Raw genomic sequence first — 23,297 nt, 5'->3', positions numbered from 1 at the left:
AATTTCCTTAAACTTTGAGTTAGATATGTGGAGTTATTTAGAAATTACAACACAAGTTTGTTCTGAATTGTTAGAACATTAATATACTTAATATATATGTGAGGTTACAAAAGGCCTCATAGAGAATGCTGTTTCATGAAACATTAAATAACTAGTAAAAATCAGGCCATACATAACTTGGTGTAAAATTCCAAAATAGATAAAATTTGAGATAATAAACTATTATGCAACACAGGCAGCAGTAATTACAATCTGATTGTCACTGTGTATCCAACTCCTTTTGTTAAACAGAAAAAAAACTGCCCACCGTACCCTTCTCCCATATTTCTGCCATTCTTACTATATATATTGCATTCTCCCTCTGTTACTAAGAGATGCACTACACACAATTGTCCATAGGAACAAGATTTTCCCTTTCCTAGGTCCAGAGGTGTGGGTCAATGGTAGAGCATTGATGGCATGGAGGACCCGGGTTCAATACTCTGCAATGAACAACACACCCATGATCACTCCTAAAATTAAATCTGGGATAAGTAAGCTTATCATAATGGAATTCTAACCCGAAAGTGTACTTCTCCAGGTAAGAGGATGTTATGCACTAATGGAGGGGGTGTGGGGCGGAGAATTGAAGTAGTCTGATTCCTTGGCTTCTTCATAATTATTAACTTTATTCTGAAGCCCAGGGCAAGACTGGCACGTTACAATTTAAAAGAGATAAAATAAAACAGCAGTCTCAGGATAAAACTTTGCTGCCACATGAGAGAAAATTATTTCTAAGCCTAACCAGGATACCATGGAAAAGTCAAAGCTGGGAGGCTAAAGAGAGTCAAAATGCACAGTCAAAATGCAAAAAAAAAAAAAAATTAAAAACTCCCCCTCTGACCCTCCTACCATGCATGCTTCTATAAACCCATTAGTCTGACTCAGGATCCTAATTCTTAAAAAGTAACTTCAAAACCACGCATTAAAAAAAAAGTCAACCTAACAATAAGGCGGTGGCGGCGCAACAACTGATCCTGCATGTGACCCAGAAGATAATTAAACTTCGTGTCTCTCAGCCAAGTGGCTTAGAAAGAGAACTCGCTCGCCGTGCTCCACGAGCTTTCAGAAAGGCTGGCTTCTGTTTTAATAGTCGGAGCTCCATTGCCTGGGACGACCATGTTTGTTTTGGAACTGCACTAAGGCTTAAAAAACAAAACAACCAAACAAACATTGAGCAAAGCTAAATGGCTTTTACCGATGCCCCCCCAAAAAATCGGTCTGGGTGCAAGTCAGACACCCGCTGATGAAACTCGGTCCTGGGTAGCGAGTTGGAAGAAAGTGATCGTTAACCACAAGTGCAGCTGGCACATCACCAGAATTGAATTAAAAAAAAAAAATCACTCAAAAAAAAAAAAAAAAGAAGAAAAAGCCAAAGTCTGGTGAGAAGGCATCACGCCACCCAGAGTGTGTGTGTAGGGTTTCCAGACTGACATTAAATACTAGGAAAAGAGTTTGCAGGCGGCCGCTCCGTTTTCTAACCCCACTATCATCGGACGGCTTTGCACCTCCCGGGGCGGGCGGGCGAGCGAGTCCCCCGCGAGCCGGGCCAACCACCCGGACGGTCGCAGAGAAACTCCGGGCGTTCCCGCGCAGGCAGAAGGCGCGGGGCTTACCTGCCAGCGGCCGTAGGTGAGGAGGATCATGGAGATGGGGATGGCGGTGCCGGCCATGGCATGGGTGGACGGCATGCTGTACTCGGAGTTGTAGAACACCTCCAACTTGACCACGGGCGGCGAGGCGGGCCGCGGCCAGCGGACGATGTCCTTGGTGCACTGGCCCAGGTACATGACCAGCACCCAGATGATCACGAGCCTCCGGCCCACGAGGGGGTCCAGGTTCCAGATCCAGAAGGGGAAGAAGAGGATGTAAAAGAGTTCATTGCCCAGCTCCGTGCCAAAGCTGAACAGGTAGTAGAGCGGCCAGTTGCTCACGGGCACCAGCTGGCCCTCCTCGCCAGTCAGCGAGTTGCGGCGCAGGGGAGCCGCGCGGCGCGGCGCGGTCGGGCCCGGCTCGGCGGCCAGCCCGTTCCGAACGCCGTTGGGGGCGCCGGCGCCGGCGCCGCTGCCCGCTTTGGCCAGGCACTGATTGCGCTCGCTCGCGGGCGACTCGGGGCCTCCGGACGCCCCCGGCTGCCGCTCTCGGCGCCGGGCGTCCGGGGCGAGGCGCACGTCGGCTCTCGGCTCATCTTCTCCGTCGTCGGCGGCGGCGCCGCTCGGCAGCGCTCCCACCCCGCACAGCTGCTGGAAACGGGCCACTTTCTGCGGCTCCTGCAGCCCGCTCGCCAGCTGGACCAGGCGCTGCCTCCACGACATGATAACGGGACCCGCGCGCGCGCGCGGCGCTCGAACGGCGGCGGGAGAACCGTCCCCCCCCCTTCACCCCCGACACACACACACACAGGCACACGCGCACACACACACGCACACGCACACACGCGCGCGCGCCGGCCGAGCGGCAAGTGGCAGCGGCTGCGGCGCCTCGCTTCGCCCGCTCGGCTCTGCCGGGTGACGGCGCGCCACAGGCCGCAGCGGCCGCCGCGCGCCCCCGCCCTCGCCGCGCGCGCCCCTCCCTCGCCGCGCGCGCCCCGCCACCGCCCGCGGCCTCCACGCGCCGGCGCGCGCCGCGCCCCGCCCCCACGCCGCGCTGGGAGGGGGCGGCCCCGGGCTGCGGGCGGCTGCGAGCGCGCCGGGAGGCGGGCAGGCCGCCGGGGTTCCGCGCGCCGCAGGCCGGCTCAGGCTGCGCCCCGATACCCGCCAGGCGTCGCGGCGCTCGGCGAGCGGGACGGGGCGCCTTCCGCTCCCTCCGACTTTTCAGCGCTCGCGCGTCCGAAGCCGGGCTGGGCGCTGAACGCGGGGGACTTGGAGAAGTCACGGTCCGGGGGGGCCCCCCGCTTCCGAGGGGCCGGTGGCCAAGCACCCGGACATCCTGCTGGCCGGGGATCAAACGGTGAATGAATGGTGAATGACGCCGAAGTCATTACAAGTCATTACAAGAGTTTTTCCTGCCGGCGGAGCCCCTCCTGCAAACCACGTGCCAGTGGACCAGCTGGGGCCGTTGGAATGTCAGTTCCCACGACAGAGCTGTGTCGCTGGGCAGATGTTTGGGGTCGTAGCGGAGGGATGACAGTTACTCGTGGTTGACATGGAGGGTTTTCATTTTACTCAGTTCTAATCGCGCCGAAGCAGTGTGATGAGTGACTGAACGCGTGCGGTGTGTGGATTTGGGGATTTGGGATGACTTGACCTATGTCTCCCAAGAAACAAACTTGACTTCGAGAAAGAATAGTTGCTGGTAGAAGGTCACTGAACTCTAATTCCAGCGAGTTATTTCATGTAAGCTGAATACCTGTAATTAAAGAACTTGAACTTCTTCCAGGAAAGAAGTGACTGGAAAATCCCCCTGCTTCATGTCACTGGAAATGTTTCTTTAACTCTCCAGGGACAGTTATTCTGCGCCTCAGGCCCCCACCCCACCCCAAACCCCAGCCCCCCACCGCTGGGCTGGGAGCATGCAGCCTAGCGAGGCATCGTCTCTGCCTAGGGTACAAATGGGACACAGAGATAGTTTCATTGACAGGGAACCGAGCAGATAGCGTGTGTAGAAGTAGAATCGATCCAGCTACGTTCACTCAGGTGTGAGAGAGGTGTGACACAGGTTGTTGACTGGGTCTTAATTTAAGAACCAAGTGTCCTGAGGTGGAGAAGTCCATCTTGGAAATGGAGAAAATGGATGCACACCAGATGAGGAAGTGCAAAGAGAGATAAGCATTATTAGCTCACTCTGCAACTTAAAAGCAGGGTAAGTGAACGGAACTGGGCCAGAAAGAAAAGAGAAAAACTGACTGCAAAGGTAGAAGGGTTTTATTTGGGCAGTGGAGGGCAGTCGGAGGCCCTGAAGACTTTCTGGGAGGCCAGAGCTGTGCTGCAGAAAGATAATGGGAGGAAATCCTAGAGGAATAGTCTGAGGTCAGAGACCAAAAGCCAGGTAAATAATGAGAAGGGAAGTAAGCAAGTGGGAAAGACATAGAATGGGGGCTAAAATTAAGGTGATGACTCTGGGAATGATCAGAAAGATTTTTTTTTAATTGAAGCACCATGATTTACAATGGTGTTTAATATTAATGTGTTAGGGATACACTGTTGGAAGAGAATATATTTGAACAGGATTTTGACAGCAAGAAAAAGTTGAAGTGTCTCATTAGAATTCATAGGTCTACACTTTGTATCTACTCGTGAGGGAGACAAAACATGAGAAAACACACAAGTCTATTAAAAGATATAGAACCTGACATACCAAACAACTCCAGGAAATGAGATACAAGCCATCACCACATGGAATGTGCAGAGAGGAGACGTTGGGTTATTTATCTATGAATGGTTCTGCGAAACAGATGAGCTGGCATTGGAAGACAAGGAGCAACTTGCTAAGTACAAAGATGAAAATGGCCTGAATGAAAACATCCATTTCTGTCAAAATAATTTGTTTACAATTTAGATGATTTCAGACCCATTTCCAAACTTTTCTATGGACTTAAAATAGTAAAGAAAGAAGGCATATAAAACAAAGTAGAAGTTAATTTTGACTCAACACTAGCATTTTTTTTTATCAGAATGCAACATTCTGTTTAATGGAAGACAAAACATTTGGCTTATAACTGCAGATAAAAGCACAAGTTAACAAAGCTTACAAGAGCTGGTCCAATCCTGCTGGTGCAATAAACCTGTTAATGAGGACAGGTCTTGCTGAAAACCTAAACACCACTGTGAAAAGAATAGTAGTTCTAGTAGCTTCTATTTACATTTATTCTGATCTTTTCCTATTAAGAATGGGAATACCTTATGTCTTAAAGAATAAAAAGATGTATATTCCTCAATATATTTTAAAGAATATATAAAAATTGAACAGAAATTTGGGACTCAAGATAGATAGTATAGGGACCACATATCCAACCCCGGGTTCAATCCCCAGCATCCCATATGATCTCCCAAGCACCACTAGGAGTAGTTCCTCAGTGCAAAGCCAGAAGCAACCCCTGATCATCACCGGATGTGACCTCCCCCACCCCCCCCAAAAGATACTACAAAGATTGAGGTACTTGCCTTGCTTGAGGCAGCACAGCCTATGGTCCCTCAACAACATCCAGAGCCACCAGGTATGTACCATCCCATCACCCCCCCAAAAAAAAAAATAAAAGAAAGCCTAGAATTAAAATCTCCAGGCACATATGCTACTTGTTAGAGTTTATTTGCGCCTAATCACTGGGGGTGCTGGTGGTAGTTCCAGGGACCTAAAGCCTTAGCAAGGCCTGTGCTCTGCCACTGAACTCCTTCTCTGACATGATACTGCCCCAATATTTGATGTGGGTAATACAGATACAATTCTCCACTAATCAGAATCAGATATTCTGCTTCTTTTGATGTAGGCAGGTAGATAGGGAAAGGCCCTCGGCAAAGAAACTTAGGTCAACAGAACTTCTAAGACTGATCCACCCTGTGGATACTGAAAACAGACCTGATAAGACCTTCAACAGACCCTGAGGAGGTTGGACCCTTCCCCATGAAGTTCCTCAAACCCTAGGACCTCTCCCTTAATCTGATTAAAATGTGATCCAGCCCTGAGAAGACTCCAGAACTCCCGGATCAAGACAACCCAAGATGAGCCTATAAAAGCCGCCTTGAACAAAGGGAGGGCGCGCATGTGCTGCCAGAGCCCAGGTGCTGTTTGCACCCACGTGGCTGAGCACATGTGGTGCCTGAGCACATGTGTCGTCCGCATCTCACCTCTTGAGATGTGTACTTTCATGCTTTCGCATCTAATGTAGGATGTGTGTAGGGGCTCTCTTCCCCCTGGAGAAGCCCGTGTTTTCTTGAGTGCTTTACTCTCTTTCTCTCTGTCACTCTCTCCCCCTCCACACCTTAAAAAACCTCCAAATAAAATCTATTTACTTAACTGCTAGTCTACTCCTGAAGTTCCTTTCTGTGAGGTGAGACAAGAACCCAGTTACCCTGGTTCCCAGGTGGCAGAGGCAGTTGGGGAGAAAGTTACCGTCTTACTCATCCCCACTTCACATAAGTCACCTGTGGGGCCCACTGACCTTACTTTCAATTTTCTTACTGGGGCCGCATGAAAAGTCATGCAATTTGCAGCAAGTTGGATGGGATTGAATTGTATCATGCTGAGTGGAATAAGTCAAATGCAGAAGGACAAATACGGAATGATCTCACTCATCTGGTATAGAGAGAAACAAATGAAGAATATGAACAATATCAATCAATTATAAACTTTGAATATTGGACTTTGGATATTAGAATACAGACCCAAGACTGCCAGGGGTTTGTGTGTATATGGGGGGTGGGGTGGAGGTGGGGGAGCAGGAATAAATAGGTTTACTAGAAATAACACGGGGATATAGGCAGAGGGTCTCAGCGCACGGGCCAGAAAGGAAGTAACAGTATGCACCAAAACCATAACCATCAACATATAATGAGAGGAGGGGTGGAGAGAAGGAATGTTAGACTGCAGGTGACATAGGGATTAGGGATAGGTGGTGGAAGGTCATGGGCACTTTGGTGGTGGTGGTGTGTAGTAACTTTGTACATCAATACCATAAATTCTGACACTGTAGTCCTGTTAGCTGAACCATAATTAATCTTAAAAAAAATTCTTGCTGGGTCTTAAACCCAAGACCTCTCTCATTAAGGCAGGTGCTTCACTATTGAAGCACCAGCTGTTTTTTTCATAAACCCTATCCCTTTATGAAAATGTTTATAAATCAGCAATCTGTTTCAAATGAATGATAAAATCTGGGTGGACCTCCTGCTAGGCAAATACCCTCCCTCCTGTATTATCTCTCCAGTCCCTACACCTCTAAGCCTTCAAAGCTTACACTTACACTTCAAAGTCCCCTTCCCCCCCCACCTGGAAAATTGACTCTTCACACCTAACTCTATCATGCCCTCTATTCAAGATTTATGTCTTTCTTAAAGTACTTAAGAAAATTAACAACTAAAATAACCTTGACAGAACACTGTAGAATTTATTCCTTTTGTCATCAAAGCTAGGTTGGGCCAAAGGAGGGAACCCTTGAGATTTTTATACTTTTGGCCAGTGAGAGAATTGGTGATCTCTGTCCAGTGGTTAAAGCTTTTATTGTAAAATCAAAAATCTGATTGGCATATTTCTCTCTTGGTTATTTTTATTTTTTTGCTGTCAATTTAAGTTGTCCTCCCCATTCTTCCCAAAACCCTGCCCACCATATTCCTCTTCCCATATTTTTTTTCTTTGGATAAAACTAGTCAGCAGGACAAGTGAAATCAGCATGCAGCCAACATTAAAATGGAAAGTTTTGAAGCCTCCTGGCTAAGTCTCCTACCCCATCTCCAGCTCTTTTCAAGGAGTCCTGCAGTTTTGCCCCAGTGCTTCACTGCTTATTCTTTCCTTGGACTTCATGTGCCTGTTTGAGGTGGTTTTCTGGGAGTTTCAAATAAAATATAATTATGCACACGGTTAAAGACAGAATCAGAACTGCAGGTCAGGTCTGTAACTTGTCTACTGCTTTGCCAACTAATAGTGCTGCCATGCCTCAGAGACCAAGATTGATACTTGTCTTCTAATTCTTTTGTGTTTCTATGAACACAAAACATAACAGGACTGGAGCAATAGCACAGCAGGTAGGGCGTTTGCCTTGCACGCGCCCAACCCGGGTTCAATTCCTCAGTCCCTCTCAGAGAGCCTGGCAAGCTACCGAGAGTATATTGCTCACACAGTAGAGCCTAGCAAGCTAACTGTGGTGTATTCAATATGCCAAAAAACAGTAACAACAAGTCTCACAATGGAGACATTACTGGTGCCCGCTGGAGCAAATCAATGAACAACAAGACAACAGTGCTATGAACATAACCCTAGGAACAAAATGGGCGCTGTAAAGAGATTGGTTACCACAAAAATATTCTGTCCATTACTTAGAGAGAACATGAGCTAATCAGAAGAACCAGATTTAGGACAAACCTTTGAAGAAACCTAATGATCCTTGGGGATGCCTCTGGTGCTGGTCAAACCAGTGTGTCCAGTAGTTATTTAGTAATAAGTTCTTCTGAAATATTTGAATTTAAATGACCTCAAAGGCCAAAAAGACAGAGATGTTTTTATCACACAAATTACATTTTATTAGATTTGTTTTTGCAGCATCTACTCTTTGATGAGCTTTACAGGAAGTAACAAATCTGATTTCACAACAACCCTGTAAGGAGATGCCTGTAAGTTATCTGAAACCAGAATCCACAAAAGCACCTTGCTCTACTGCCTCCCACAACTCTTCCTCTCTTTTTAAATTTTAGGCACTACTACTGATGATAGGGTTTCATGTAGACAATGTTTCAATACCACACCCTTCACCAGGATGTTTATCCCTGTACCTCCTACCCCATCCCCTACCCTCATTCACCCCATCGCTCCTTTTTCCCTTGCCTTCACTATGGTAAGTTCTGTTCTGTAGACCAGTTCTCAAGCTCTGTTACCTTTGTCTATTTGTTATTACCTTACTATGTTTCTTTATATCCCTCATATGGGAGAGATCATTCTGTATGCAAGAACTCAATTTAAAAAAAAATTTCATTGAATCACTGTGAAATATATCTTTACAAAGCTGATTATGACTGGATTTCAGTCATACAGTCTTCCAACACCCATCCCTCCACCAGTGTACATTTCCCAGCACCAGTGTCCCCAGGTTCCCTCCCATCACCCCCTACCCCATTTCCCGCCTATCTCTATGGCAGGCACTTTTTTTCTACTCTCTCCTTTTCTCTCCCTCCCCCCGCCCCCGCCTTCTGGGTATGTGGTTCTGTATGCAAGAACTCTTACAACTATATGTTCAGTCATAGCTGTATTATCATATTACCATCATTATAATAACATTTTGTTTTCCACATTGTGGTGAAATTCAGTTGACTTCTGAGGCCAGAACTCTCACAGTTTTAAGATGTTAAAAATATATGTGACACAAGATTCTACTTGTTGGGAACTAAGGGCCAAGATAGAAAGAGGGAAAAAGGCAACATAAGCAAAAAAACAGGACATCAAAACCCAGAAGACAGGAACTAATGGATAACCATTAAGACAAAGGGTCCTGTGACTGCTTATCTCTGTTTTAGAGAAATAATCCCTTTAGAGAAACCCATAACAGAGAATGTTTGTCCCAATACATTGAGCTCCTCCAGTATGTCAATAGATTAGCCCCATGAGATTAAGAAAGGCACATGATCAAAGAGCATTGCTCTGCTCCCCATAATGTTTATGGAATCAAAACAATAAATGTTGCCCACGAAGGATGGCCAGAACTCTGCACATGAAGTGCTTAGCTATCTGACCCCAAGCCTTTTCTCTTATGTATGTCTCATTTTCTTAATCCTCCTCAGCACCCCTGCTTCAACCCCAATCACCCGAGGCTGGTCCCTAGGAGTCACAAAAGGAATGGACCCATTTTTATTTATTTTAATTAAAAGAACAAGTATTGAGTGTTTTTAACCAACTGAAGGCTAAGGAGTAGAGAATGTGCACGGAGGAGTAAGTCACAGTCTTGTCCTCAAGAAGTTCATAACCTAGGAGAGATTTTAAAATGTGTATAGCATAATTAATGGAGGTACAGAGTGTCAGCAGCATAATAATGGTAGAAATTCATTCCTAAATAGGGAAGCAAAGGCATATGTGTTGGATCAGAATTCAGAGTGAGGCATTTTGAAAATATTGGGAGGCACAGAGAAAGAGGAGGGCGGGAGAAAGAGAGCTTTCATGGGCTGCGTGCATGCCAGAGGCCCGGGTTCAGTTTCCCAAGCACCTCTGGGAGTGACACCCACAGAGCTGGGAGTAGCCTCCAAGCACCATTAGCTGTGCTTGCGCAAGAAAGAGAATAAGAGAAAGAGAGAGAGAGAGGGAGAGAGGGAGCATGGTCAAACTGAAAATAGCAAGACAGAAACAGCTGGCAAGTTTCAGAAGAGGAAGAAGAAATGAGATTAGACCTCACTATGGAAAATTTTAAAAGCTATGTTTTAAGAACTGGAGCAATAATACAGCAGATCTTGCATGTGACCAATCTGGTTCTATTCCTGGCACACCGCAAAGTCCACTGAGCCCCACCAGGAGCGATCCCTGAGAGCATAGCCAGGAGTAAGCCCTGTGCACTGCTGGGTATGCTAAAAATAATAATAAATAAATAAATAGATAAATGATGAAAAACTAAAAAGCTATGTTGTTAAAAATTGCGTTTATTCCTTAGGCAACAGAAAGTTTTAAAAAAAATAAAAAGCTCATGTTAGAGTAGTATTTTGTTTGTTTGTTTGGGGGCCACACCTGGTGATACTCAGAGCTTGCTTCTGGCTCTGAGCTCAGGGATGACTCTTGGGGGGCTCTGGGTGTTGGGAATCAAACCAGGGTTGACAGAGTGCAAGGTAAGCACCCTACCTGCTCTACTAACATTCCAGCACTCTGAGCACACATTTTACCCTGAGGCCAGCCACTTCTCAGAAAGCTTCTCTTGAGAAGGGGCTGTTTGCTGGCTAGGTCTTAAGGGTGCCCTAGAGTTGAGGGTCCTGGGGAAGGAAAGACGCTTCATTGGTTGGCTCTGGAGAGACAGTGCAGCGGTAGGGTGCTTACTTTGCCTGTAACCAACCTGAGTAACAATCTCTGACATGGTGATTCCTGAGCCCTGCGCCCCCTCCAGTAAAAGTAAAAAGGAAAAAGAAGCTGTGTCACCACAATGTTTGGTTAATGTCTTTGTTCTTGTTGGAGAGTGTGACAGCAGCTAGTCATTTATGAGGCAAAGGAGGGCTACTTAGGGGTTCTGTTTTCTGTACTGGCATGAGCAAACACATTTTAAGTATTATCTTAGTTATATGGGGAAAATATTTAAACAAATAAGTGAGATTTCTTTTTTCTTTAGGATTTTGGGGCCACACCTGATTGTTCTTAGGACTTAATTCCTGACTCTGTGCTCAGGGATCTCTCCTGGCAGTGCTCAACGGGACTATACGTGGTGCTGGGGATGGAACCAGGGCAAGTGCCTCACCCCTGTACTATTTGTATGGTCCCCAAAAGGTGATATTTTGTAACCTTGATTGAGTAAGACCATGAGGTCTTACTTTATATGCATTTTTCTACTAAAGAACAAAAGCTAGCATTCTTTGGATATCACTGCATCACTGTCATCCCGTTGCTTATCGATTTGCTCAATCGGGTACCAGTAACATCTCCATTCTGAGACTTGTTACTGTTTTGGGCATATCGAATACGCCACGGCCAGCTTGCCAGGCTCTGCCGTGTGTGCGAGATACTCTCAGTAGCTTGCCGGGCTTTCCAATAGAGACGGAGGAATTGAACCTGGGTCGGCTGAGTGCAAGGCAAATGCCCTACCTGCTATGCGATCGCTCCAGCCCATATAAAGACTAAAATTATTTGAGTTTCTCTTTTCCGTTTTTGGGGCCACAGCCCGCTGTGCTCAGGGGTTACTCCTGGCTCTAGACTCCTGGCTCCCATAAGGTTTCCTGAAGCAGGAAACCTTATGGGATGCCACGGATCAAATCCAGGTCAGTGTGTGCAAGGCAAGTGCCCTGCCTTCTCTACTATTGAGGGTTTCGGTGGTGGTGGTTTGTTTGTTTTTAACTTCAGTCCACACCTGGCAGGAATCAAGGCTGATGCTGAGGATGAAATCAGGGTTAGTCGTGTGCAAGACAGGCCCTTGTCCCACCGAACTATCTCTCCAGCCCTGAGTTTCTTTTTTGTTTTGTTTTGTTTTTTGGGTCACACCTGACAATGCACAGGGGTTACTCCTGGCTCTGCACTCAGGAATCACCCCTGGTGGTGCTCAGGAGACCATATGGGATGCTGGGAATCGAACCCGGGTCAGCCGTATGCAAGGCAAATGCCCTACCCACTGTACTATTGCTCCAGCCCCTGAGTTTCATTTTTTAATCCTAGGCAGAGTCATCTTCTTTGAAATGCCCATCTTTAATTACCAGGACAAAGACTCAAAAATTTATTTTAAATTTTTTTCTTTTTTTCTTTTGTGGGCCTCTCTGTGCTATTTAGGGGTTATTTCTGGCTCTGCACTCAGGAATCACTCCTAGTGAGGCTAACAGGAGCCATATGGGATGCCTAGGATCGAACCTGGGTCTCGCAAAGCAAGCTCTCCCTCTGGCCCAAATATTTTGAAATTTATTTGGAGCATAGTCATTTCATTATTTTCAGAGTTGTTCTTGTTACAATTTAAAGTCCTGGATTAGCCACTGAGATCAGAAGTGGTTGCTAGATTTGAGGCAACCTGGAGGGGGCAGGTGAGTTCCCCTCCCCGCCTCAACAGAGCCAGCCCCGACAGCTGAAAATCTCCAGAACTCAATCGCTATCATGCTTATGGCCGCTCTCTACATGCTCTGATGAGCCTCACCCAGGAGTCAATCTATTCCTGGACATCTCATACTTTACACAACCAATACACCAAGAGTAGCACACCACATTTGATTGGGAAGGCAACCAGTCTTAGGGAGTAATATACTTATACACACACACACACACACACACACACACACACACACACACAAGGCTCAACCTTTAACAACCTGTTACAAATGTCTTATAGAGGGCTTAATGGCACCTGGATGAAATAAAACAATCTTCACACACTTTCCTCTAAGAAACCTTTTTTGTCTCATTTTTGGTGGATTATTCACAACAAGCAAAGCAAAAGAAATTATTTCGGTTCTGATTGGGGGCAGGGTTTGGGGTTCCAGATGGAAATATGGTGGTGGGAAGATGTAATGGTGGTGGGATTGCTGTTCAAATATTAAATGTAATCAAATATTGTGAACAACTATGAAAATAAAATACGATAAAGAAGTGGTTGCTAGAGAACTAAAATTGTTGCTGAAAGGTAAACTGCAAATGAAAGATCTCAGGTTCTGAAACTATGGTTTGAATACAACTTGTTCTGATGTTGCTAATTTGGGATAATTCAAGGCATGCAACAACCTTAGATTTTCTTAATGTGAAAAATTAAAGCTGGAAAAAGCTGCTATTATAACTAGCAAGTCATGTGACAGACAACACAGATGCAAAAACTGTCTCTGAACAAGATTGACTGGTGCTTGTTCCTCTAGCCCTCTTCTCAGCAAGGCCCAACTTTGGGCCATGTCCTTGGTTGCTTAATCTAGATTCTTTTAGAAAGAATCCTGCTGAGTGAGTTTGGTGAGAATCTTCCTCTCCTGGTATCTTATCACCCTAATCTGCCATCAGCAAGAATCCCCCTATTCTTGATATTTCCTCAGTAATTTTCCATGCACTGCCCTCTGTCCTACTATGCATTTGGCCCTGTACTAATTATTGAACACATTTCTTTCCTCCCTTATTTCAAAATCTTCTTTACTGTAGTCCTCTTTTAATTATAATTAAATCTTTAATTAAAATCTTCTTTACTATCAGTAGGTAGCTCACGGAGCTGGAGACACCATGTTTAGCCCATAGTTGATCCCCAGCACCACCTGGGCCTCCGAGCACCAAGCCAGGGATAAACGCTGAGCACATCAAGTGTGTCCCCAAAACTAAACCAAGTATTGTAAAAAATTTTACAATAGCACCCAAACAAGTTTATTTTATATATTAGAAAATGGAGTAATACCTTCAAAAGCTTATCTCTGTTGCTTTTTTATTCTTTTCCATATGACTTTGTTTGATAAGCAAAAATAATTAGTCTTATGTGTAAGTTACAAACCCATTGTAAGCTACAATCTATCCAGGGATTTCCTGGTCGTGATTGAGGGACTATGTAGTTCTTGGGATCAAAGTTGGGGATTCAAATGCAAAGTACACACTGTAGCCTGTTGAGCTATGGCCCGCTATGTAATTTTTACTTATTACTCCAGAAAAACAATCCTTTGACATTATCATTTCCATGTGTGTTTTTTTCTCTAACATTAACTCTGCAACTAACTTTAGCCGCATAAAAATTTACTTATTTATTTATTTGTGTGTGTGTGGGGGGGAGGGTTATATATGGTGATGCACAGGTACTCAGAGAATCACGTGCAGTATCAAGTATCAAGTATCTTGGTTTGCTGCACATAAGGCATGTGCCTTACTCCAGTACCATCTCTCTGGACCTGCAACTTAAAAATATTGTAAGGTAGATAAACTCACATGCAAAAATACATTTTATTGGAAAAACTAAATGAAGTACTTTTGCACACTGAGTCATTAAAAATACCAGGTTACGACTGGAGAGATAACACAGTAGCTAAGTTTGAGCCCCAGCACCCCATATGGCCCTTCATATTCACCTGGAGCAATTCCTGACTGCAGTGCCGAGAGTAAACCCTGAGCACTGCTGCGTGGGGCCCCAAAACAAAACAAAAAATACCAGGTGAGGGCCTAGGAAGCTAGCTCAACAGGCTGGAGCACAATCTTTGTATACAGAAGACCTCATTCAATTCCAGATAATGAAAATAGTTCTTTGAGCACTTTCAGGAGTGACCACTGAGCACAAGCTGGAAGTTTCCCTTGAGCACCAATGGCTCTCCAGAAACACAAAACCATGTTATCAATAGAATAATGATTCCTTATGGCTTACAAAGTACACATCCCTAAAATTGACTTGCATGTATATTCTTATGCTTGATTCTTACACTAACATGGTAATGAATTATCACCATTTTATAACTGAAGAAACTTAGAAAGTCACAGAGCTGGAATAAGGATTATGTCTGCTGGGTATTGGTGAAGTACTATTTTCCTTTTCTTGCATCGCACTATCTTCTTTTCTTGTGTTTGCTTGGGGCCCAAACCTGGTGGTGCTCGAGATTTATTCCTGCTTCTGCACTCAGGCATTACTCTTGACAGGGGTTGGGGCACCACATGTTGGGACAGAGTGTTGGGAATCAAACCTGGGTCAGGAAAGTACAAGGCAAGAGCCTTACTCTCTATATTTCTCTCCAGTCCTGTCCTGTTTTAAGTATTCATAAAGATATTCTACATTTGGGGCTGGAGCAATAGCACAGTGAGTAGGGCGTTTGCCTTGCATGCGGCCAACCTGGGTTTAATTCCCAGCATCCCATATGGTCCCCTGAACACCGCCAGGGGTGATTCCTGAGTGCAGAGCCAGGAGTAACCCCTGTGCATTGCTGGGTGTGACACGAAAAGCAAATAAATAAATAAATAAAAATTTAAAAAAAGATATTCTACATTATCATGCAAGAAGATTAAAGTCTGAAACCATTTACTTAGAATAAATTTCCTTTTTATACCTTCTTTAACTGGTTCATTTTTTCTTTTTTGGGTCACACCCAGCGTTGCACAGGGGTTACTACTGGCTCTGCACTCAGGAATTACTCCTGGCAGTACTCGGGGGACCATATGGGATGCTGGCAATTGAACCCGGGTCGGCCGCGTGCAAGGCAAATGTCCTACCCGCTGTGCTATCACTCCAGCCCCTCTTTTTTAACTTTTTATTGAATCACCATGAGATATAAAGCTTTCATATTTGAGTTTCAGTCATACAATGATAGAACACCCATCCCTCCACTGGTGCACATTTTCCACCACCAAAGTTCATAGTATCCCCCACCCCATCCCAACCCTGCCCTGCCCCTATGGCAGACAATTTCCCTCCCACACTCTTTACTTCTGGGCACTATGGTCTTGGCCATATAGACACTGAGAGGCTATCACATTTGGTCCTTAATCTACTTTCAGCACATATCTCCCATCTGAAACAATCCCTCCAACCATCATTGACTTAGTAATTTCTTCTCTATTCCAGCTGCCTTCTCCCCCAGCTCATGAGGCAGGCTTCCAACTATGGAGCAATCTTTCTGGCCCTTGTGTCTACTGTCCTTGGGTGTCAGTCTCATATTATGTTATTTTCTATTCCACAAATATGTACAGTCATTCTATGTCTCTCCCTCTTTTTCTGACTCATTTCACTTAGCATGATACTTTCCATGAAACTGATTCATTTTAAAAGTAAAATTCAGAAATTTTTACTTATAGAGGAATCATATTTTATCTATAAAGAAATATATTCCTCTTCAAGAAATAAATTATATGCTGAACTCCTACATATGTTCCTTTCCTGATTTGGATTTTGGCAATGCTAGGGGGTTGAACCTAGGGCCTCACTTGAGCAACACAAGTGCTCTATTGGCCTTCCTGTATAATTTTGAAGAATATTAATGAAAATAGATTGCATAAATGTGCTATTATTTTGGAAACTCCAGAAGTGAAAAGCTTCTAAATATACCCTTCCATATAGTAATTTAATCAGTTTTGTGTTTCAATTTTATTTTATTGATTTTTGGTCACACCTGGTGATGCTGAGGGATTACTCCTGCAGGACCAATATGAGGTGCCAGACACCAAACCTGGGTCAGTCACATGCAAGATAAATACCCTACCTGCTGTACTATTGCTCTGGCCCCCATTGTCTTAAAATTTTAATTCCAGAAGTATCATAATAGAAGAATACATTTTATTTTTATTTTTGGAAAATCATATTTTAGGAGAGTAGCATTATGATTAATACACATTTGCGGTTGAAATATGAATTAAAAAAAACCTAGTAGTCTTAACAGAGAAAGGACCCCTAAAATTTAATGACCAAAAGAACCTGAGTATGAGCAGATTTATAAATGACAGAAATTTTGATATAGGAATCTCAGAAAAATCTTTGTGCTGGAGCTATAGTACAGGGGGTAGGGTGTTTGTCTTCCAAATGGCTGACCAGAGTTTGATCACTGGCATTCCATATGGTCCCCCATGCAATGCCAATAGTAATTCCTGAGTGCAGAGCCAGGAATAACCCCTGAGCAACGCTGGAAATGACCTAAAATGCTCTTCCCCCTCCAAAAAAAATCTATAATGGAGAAGACTTTGAGCACAATAATATCTATTAAAAGCCAAAAGTCCTGGGGTCAGAGAGAAAATACAGTGCATAAGGTGCTTGCCTTGCAAGCTGCAGACTCAGGTTTGATTCTTGGTACCACAGAGGGTCCCCTGAGCCTGCCAGGAGTGATCCTTGAACACAGACCAGGAGTAATCCTTGAGCACCACTGAGTGTAGACCAAAATAAAACAAAATAAAGACCACCACCCCCCTCAAAGAGAACCTAATGAGAGAATACTAAAGATTTAGAACTCTGAGCAAATATGTTTATAAAAACAAGAATCTTTATTTGGGGCCTGGAGAGATAGCATAGTGGGTAGGGTGTTTGCCTTGAATGCAGCTGACCAGGTTTGACTCCCAGCATCCCATGTAGTCCCCTGAGCACTACCAGGAGTAATTCCTGATTGCAGAGCCAGGAGTAATTCCTGAGCATCACCAGGTGTGGCTCCCAAACCAAAACTAAACAAGAAGAATATTTTTCTTTTGATTTTTATTTAAGAGCATTGACTTACAGTAATTAAATAATAGTTCTAAGCATGCAATATTGCAGCTCCATATCAGTATCCCTTAAGATCCCTCCCACCTCACTCCCTTGGCAAACTATAAAATTTTTAATCAATATAATTTGGATCACATCCAGAGACTATAAAACCAAGCTCCCGGAAGAGAGTGACACAGAGTCTCTTGCCCCCATGCCTGGCTGTCTTCACCAGGGTCCCTCGGAGGGGGCGGGTTGAGTTTCCCTCCCCACCCTGAGCAGAGCCCCAGCATTTGAAGACCTCCGGAACCCAGCCACAGCCATGCTCAAGATCACTCTCCACACGTTCCAACGAGCCTCATGCATGAAAGAACTGTCAGAGGAACCCAGGACTCAGAGCTGAGATCTCCAAGGCTGCTCGGATCGGGACTGGGCCCCTTCCACCCAGATTCCCCATTTTCCAGTAGCTAGGCAGTTACACCCAGAAACTGCCTCCGGTGCCATATAATGCCATCAACGGCCAACATCCAAAGACTATGAAACCAAGCATCGAGGCCGTGTGACATCTTATAGCCTAGTTCTCCCTCTTGGAGAACCTCGCAAGCCAAAGAGAGTTTCCTGCCTGCACAGGAGAGCCTGGCAAGCTCGTGGCATATTCATATGCCAATAATGGGTCTCATTCCCCTGATCCTGAAGAGCCTCTAATGCGGCACCATTGGGAAGGATGAGTATAAAGAGACTGCTAAAATCTCAGAGCTAGGATGAATGGAGACATTACTGGGCCCGCTCAAGCAAATCATTGATAAACAGGATGACTACCTCTAGGAGAGCCTGGCAAGCTACCAAGAGTATCCAGCCCGCATGGGCAGAGCCTGGCAAGCTACCCGTGGAGTATTTGATATGCCAAAAACAGTAATGATAGGTCTCAATTCCCTGACCCTGAAAGAGCCTCCAATCATTGGGAAAGACAAGTAAGGAGAGGCAGCTAAAATCTCAGGGCTGAAAGAAATAGAGACGTTATTGGTGCCCACTCAAGTAAATCAACAAACAACAGGATGAAAGTGATACAGTGAATTTAGATCACATGTTTATAATAGTGTTGATGCTTATAGCTTTGGTGTACACAGATATCTCTCCACCACCAAGACTCTCAACCAATATCTTTATGATACCTCCAGTCTAACTCATTGTTCCTCCCTACCTTTATTCCCAGTGGTGCTTGGGAGCTCCTCCCAGCTTGGTGCTACAGGGTCATTGCAAGCAGTGTTTGGGAGATTATATGACATTGGGGATTAAGCCAGGACCTCCTCTCTCTTGTTCTTTGGGCAATTGCCCCTACTTCATGGGAACTGTTTTAAAACTTATGAAATATCATACCTGTGAAAGATATGAGTGAAGGAAATTAAATGGATGTAGAGCACCTAACTCCACATGTAATTAAATGGTATGTGTTAATCTGATATTTGAATTGAGCTGAGATTGCTTATCTCGGTCACTCATACAAATATAAAACCACTGGGATTACTAAAGTAATAACTTTTAAGATGTGTTACTTAAAAACTTGTTTTCTTCTTCCCCTTCCCTGGAAACCTTTGTGTTCCTTTAAGCATGCATGCTCACAGAGGAGATAGGGATTACAAGATATTCCTCTTTGGTATTTAATTCCTTTTTGGTGAAGGTTTGATTGAAGTCATTGTAAAAATCTCAATACATAACCTATAAAGGTACAAATGAATCTATTAAGGTATAGGTGATCCTCACCATCTTAATCTGGGGGTTAGTAGTGGACATTATTTTTGTTCTCTAAAGTGTACAGTTAAATTTTGGAAACTTTCGGATGCATGATACATTCTAAAAGTAAAGAAATTAAAATGAAATTTCTAGCTCCATTATGATGGAGCTATATTTCATCAAACCTAAGAAAGGCACTGCAAGGTGGTTTTTATACCAAAGGCTTATGGACCTGTGATTACAATAGGTAGGAATAATTTTATTCATAGTATATATTTATAGTCAACCTAGAGTTAAAGTTCTCTTTTATTTGTATGTAGAAGAAATCTAATTGAGTTTAGTTTGAGCACAAAAGGACTTCTGTGGGCTATAAAACTGGGAAATGCAAGATTGCTCCCAGCTTCAGCTGCATTCAGATGATGCCTTTGGAATGCTCACTCCCACTCTAAGCATTTTCTTCTCTGTTATTCTGTTACAGGATTCCTCCAGTGTTGGCAAAGATGATCTTCTGTCTCTCAATGGAGATTATATTTTCCTTTCCATTGTAGATCCCAGCAACAGGAGAATCCCTTTTCGTCCAATAATATTGGCAAATGTCCCAAAGAAGACTGAGACTACCTCTACTTGGTTCCTCCTCACAGCTCACTCCTACTACTATAGATATGCAGAATCTGGCAAGGCTTCCCCTGAAGATTGATGATAGTGCTAATAATGTAGGTGGTGATGAGGTATGAAAGGTATGAAATCAACTTTTTCTGAACCATGAGAAATGGGTTCCTCATAAGAAATGAAGAGATTATCTCTGGATAGAGAGTATGATCATCACAGTTCATTGCCAATATTAAAGTGGTCTTTCACGTCCAGCATCTTGTATTTGCTACTCATAAAAATAATTAATATTCTCAATATCTACTAATATTTCAAATTCTTAAGCTTTGAAATCTCCTCTAATAAATTATTTTCCTTCTTATGATATGAAACATTTCAGAATGTGGGTCTAACAACTACTCAACAATATTATAGATCAAAAATCAGTTCTAAAAACAGAGTTTCTCAAGATTAAGCTGTGCATTGCAGCAATGCATAAAAGAAAATCTTATCATTTGTGCAAAATTATTCACAAATTTTCCTGATTAATGACAACAATTTCAGCACCCACAGTTGTTTTTTTTGGCTTTCATTGCTTGATCATAGACTATTTTACTTTGTATAAAGTATAAATTATTGCCCCAAATTTTAAATAAGGGCTAAGAATTTCTTTTTTTTTAGTAGCAAAAATGTTTTATTTTTATTTATTTTTATTTATTTATATTTTTAATTTTTTATTGAGTCACCATGTGGAAAGTTACAAAGTTTTCAGGTTTAAATCTCAGTTATACAATGCTCGAATACCCATCCCTTCACCAGTGCTCATATTCCACCACCAAGAATCCCAGTATAGCTCCACCCCGCCCCCTCACACCCCAACCCCCCCACGCCCCTAGCCCCCCCCACCCTAAGCCCCCCCCCGCCTGTGTAACTAATAAATTTCACTTTACTTTCATTTTGATTGCATACAATATTTCAACAAAACTCACTATTATTGTTTGGAGAGTCTCTCCCCTAAAGTCAGACCTGCTGAAAAGGAAGCATTAGATAATTTGTTTTCCATTGCTGAGGATGAAGAGGTATGAGGTCGAGTGACCACACTTAGCGGCCTCTCAGTTTTGGGTTTCTGTAATTTAGTATTTTAGTAACTAAGTCCAGAGAGACATCTGCCAGAAGTTGCATCGTTGCCAACTTGTACTTCTCAGTTACATTATATTCCACATATGAGTGCAATCTTTCTATGTCTGTCTCTTTCTTTCTGACTCATTTCACTCAACATGATACTTTCCATGTTGATCCACTTATATGCAAATTTCATGACTTCATGTTTCCTGACAGCTACATAGTATTCCATTGTGTAAATATACCAGAGTTTCTTTAGCCAATCATCTGTTTTCGGGCACTCTGGTTTTTTCCATATTGTGGCTATTGTGAACAGAGCGGCAATGAACATGGAAATGCAGATGTCATCTCTACTATACCTTTCTGCCTCTCCAGGATATATTCCCAGGAGTGGTATTGCTGGGTCAAATGGGAGCTCAATTTCTAACTTTTTGAGAATCGTCCATATTGTTTTCCAAAAGGGCTGAACCAGTCGGCATTCCCACCAGCAGTGAAGGAGAGTCCCTTTCTCCCCACATCCACGCCAACACCGGTTGCTTTTGTTTTTGGGGATGTGGGCCAGCCTCTGTGGTGTGAGATGATATCTCATTGTTGTTTTGATCTGCATCTCCCTGATGATTAGTGATGTTGAACATTTTCTCATGTGCCTCTTAGCCATTCGGATTTCTTCTTTGGAAAAGTTTCTGTTCATTTCATCAGGGGCTAAGAATTTCTGACTTAACTCATTTTCTCCCATCATTCTTCAATTTTTTCCCCAATTTCCATTTTGATTTGTAAATTATTAAACTTTTATCTAACTTTTCTCTATCTCTGATGACACTCAGAGGCATCTCATTATGTTTACAGAAGTTGATGTTATAAAATACACATGTTTTGAAGGCTGCATGTACAGTGGTCAAGAGATAAGCTTTTTTTTATTTAAACTTTTATTTTATTGAATCACCGTGACAAAAGTTACAAAGCTTTCAGGTTTAAATCTCAGTCATATAATGATCAAACCCTCATCCCTTCACCAGTGCACATGTTCCACCACCAAGAACCCCAATATACTCCCCTCCCACACTCACACCCCCCACCTGAGTGGCTAATGATCTTCACTTTGTTCTTTCTATACTTTGAATACATTCAATATTTGAATACATTCAATATTTCAACAGAGAATTCACTATTATTACTTGGAATTTTCCCACAAGAATCAAACCTGCTGAAAAGGCATCATTTGATAATTTGTTTTCCATTGCTGAGAATGAAGATTATATGAGCTGTCGTGGCCGCGCGGTTTTGGGTTTCTGATATTTTAGCTCAGTTCACAGTCTAGATGCATTTCTATAAGAAGCCGCTGGGTGCCAAAATGGGTTAGTAGACCTCCAGGATCAGTAGCAGAGGGGCCGTTTCATGTGTGGCTGCTCGGGATCTCATCTGGGTAGAGAGCGTGCTGGTAACACCCCCATCCCATGCAAGATATAAGCTTTAAAGACAAGTAGAGGGGCTGGATCAATAGCACAGCAGGTAGGGCATTTGTCTTGCACTCGGCTGACCCAGGTTCGATTCCCAGCATTCCATATGGTCTTCTAAGCACAGACAGGAGTAATTCCTGAGTGCAGAGCCAGGAATAACCCCTGTGCACTGCCAGCAAAAAAAAAAAAAAAAAAAAGATGAGTAGATGTGAGTTCAATTTCGAACCCTTTTTACTTTATAGTTGTGTGACCTTGGACTAGAAAACAATGTTTACTTGCTACATTGAGATTAGGTAAAACAAAAATAATGGGGTTATATAAAAGGTTTATCATGGTGCCTGGTGCATACGAAACATTAAGTTGTAATTATTATAGTCAATCCTCTTCTCTTTACAGCATCTAAAATAGCTCTTCATTTTTGCTCCCTATTATTTATAGCTTGTAAATTTTCTTTGTTTGTTTTCTTTTTTTGTTTTGAGGCCACACCTGGCAATGCTGAGGGTTAACTCCTGGCTCTGAGCTCAGGAATTACTCCTGGTGGTGCTGGGGAAACATATGGGATGCTGGGGATTATATCCGGGTTGGCCATGTGCAAGGCAAGTACCCTAACTGCTACTAACTGCTGTATTATTACTCCAGCCCTTAGCTTGTAAGTTTTCTATTTCATCAAATCCCTTACACTAGTTTTCTATGTTTTGGTCACTGAAAGAAAATTTTTTTGGTTAATGATAAATATTTAAATAACTAATTATCTCACTTGAAGATAAATTGATTTAGTTAGTAAAATTAATTTGTCCAGTAAAAATTGTTTAAAGTTGATATTTAGAGCCAGCAGCTCAGAGTCAGAGCAATAGTACAGCAGGTAGGGCACTTGCTGATCAGGTTCAATCCTCAGCATCCCATATGGTCTCATGAACACCACCAGGAGTTATTCCTGAGCATAGAGCCAGGAGTAACTC

General features: G+C 43.5%; 1 protein-coding gene across 1 annotated transcript in view; it reads right to left on the bottom strand.

The window, feature by feature from the left end:
* Nucleotides 1-2,577, bottom strand: part of SGPP1 (sphingosine-1-phosphate phosphatase 1) — a 41,013-nt gene extending 38,436 nt beyond the window's left edge. The window contains exon 1 of the mRNA XM_004612364.2: nucleotides 1,656-2,577. Coding sequence (XP_004612421.1) covers nucleotides 1,656-2,354 — 699 coding nt within the window. The 5' untranslated portion in view covers nucleotides 2,355-2,577. The remainder of the gene's footprint in view (nucleotides 1-1,655) is intronic.
* Between the last annotated feature and the right edge of the window lie 20,720 nt (nucleotides 2,578-23,297).

The sequence above is a fragment of the Sorex araneus genome, chromosome 3, assembly GCF_027595985.1.
Source record: "Sorex araneus isolate mSorAra2 chromosome 3, mSorAra2.pri, whole genome shotgun sequence".
Classification (NCBI taxonomy): Eukaryota; Metazoa; Chordata; class Mammalia; order Eulipotyphla; family Soricidae; genus Sorex; species Sorex araneus.
Note: the sequence above shows the minus strand (reverse complement) of the source record. Positions and strands in the feature narration are given on the sequence as shown.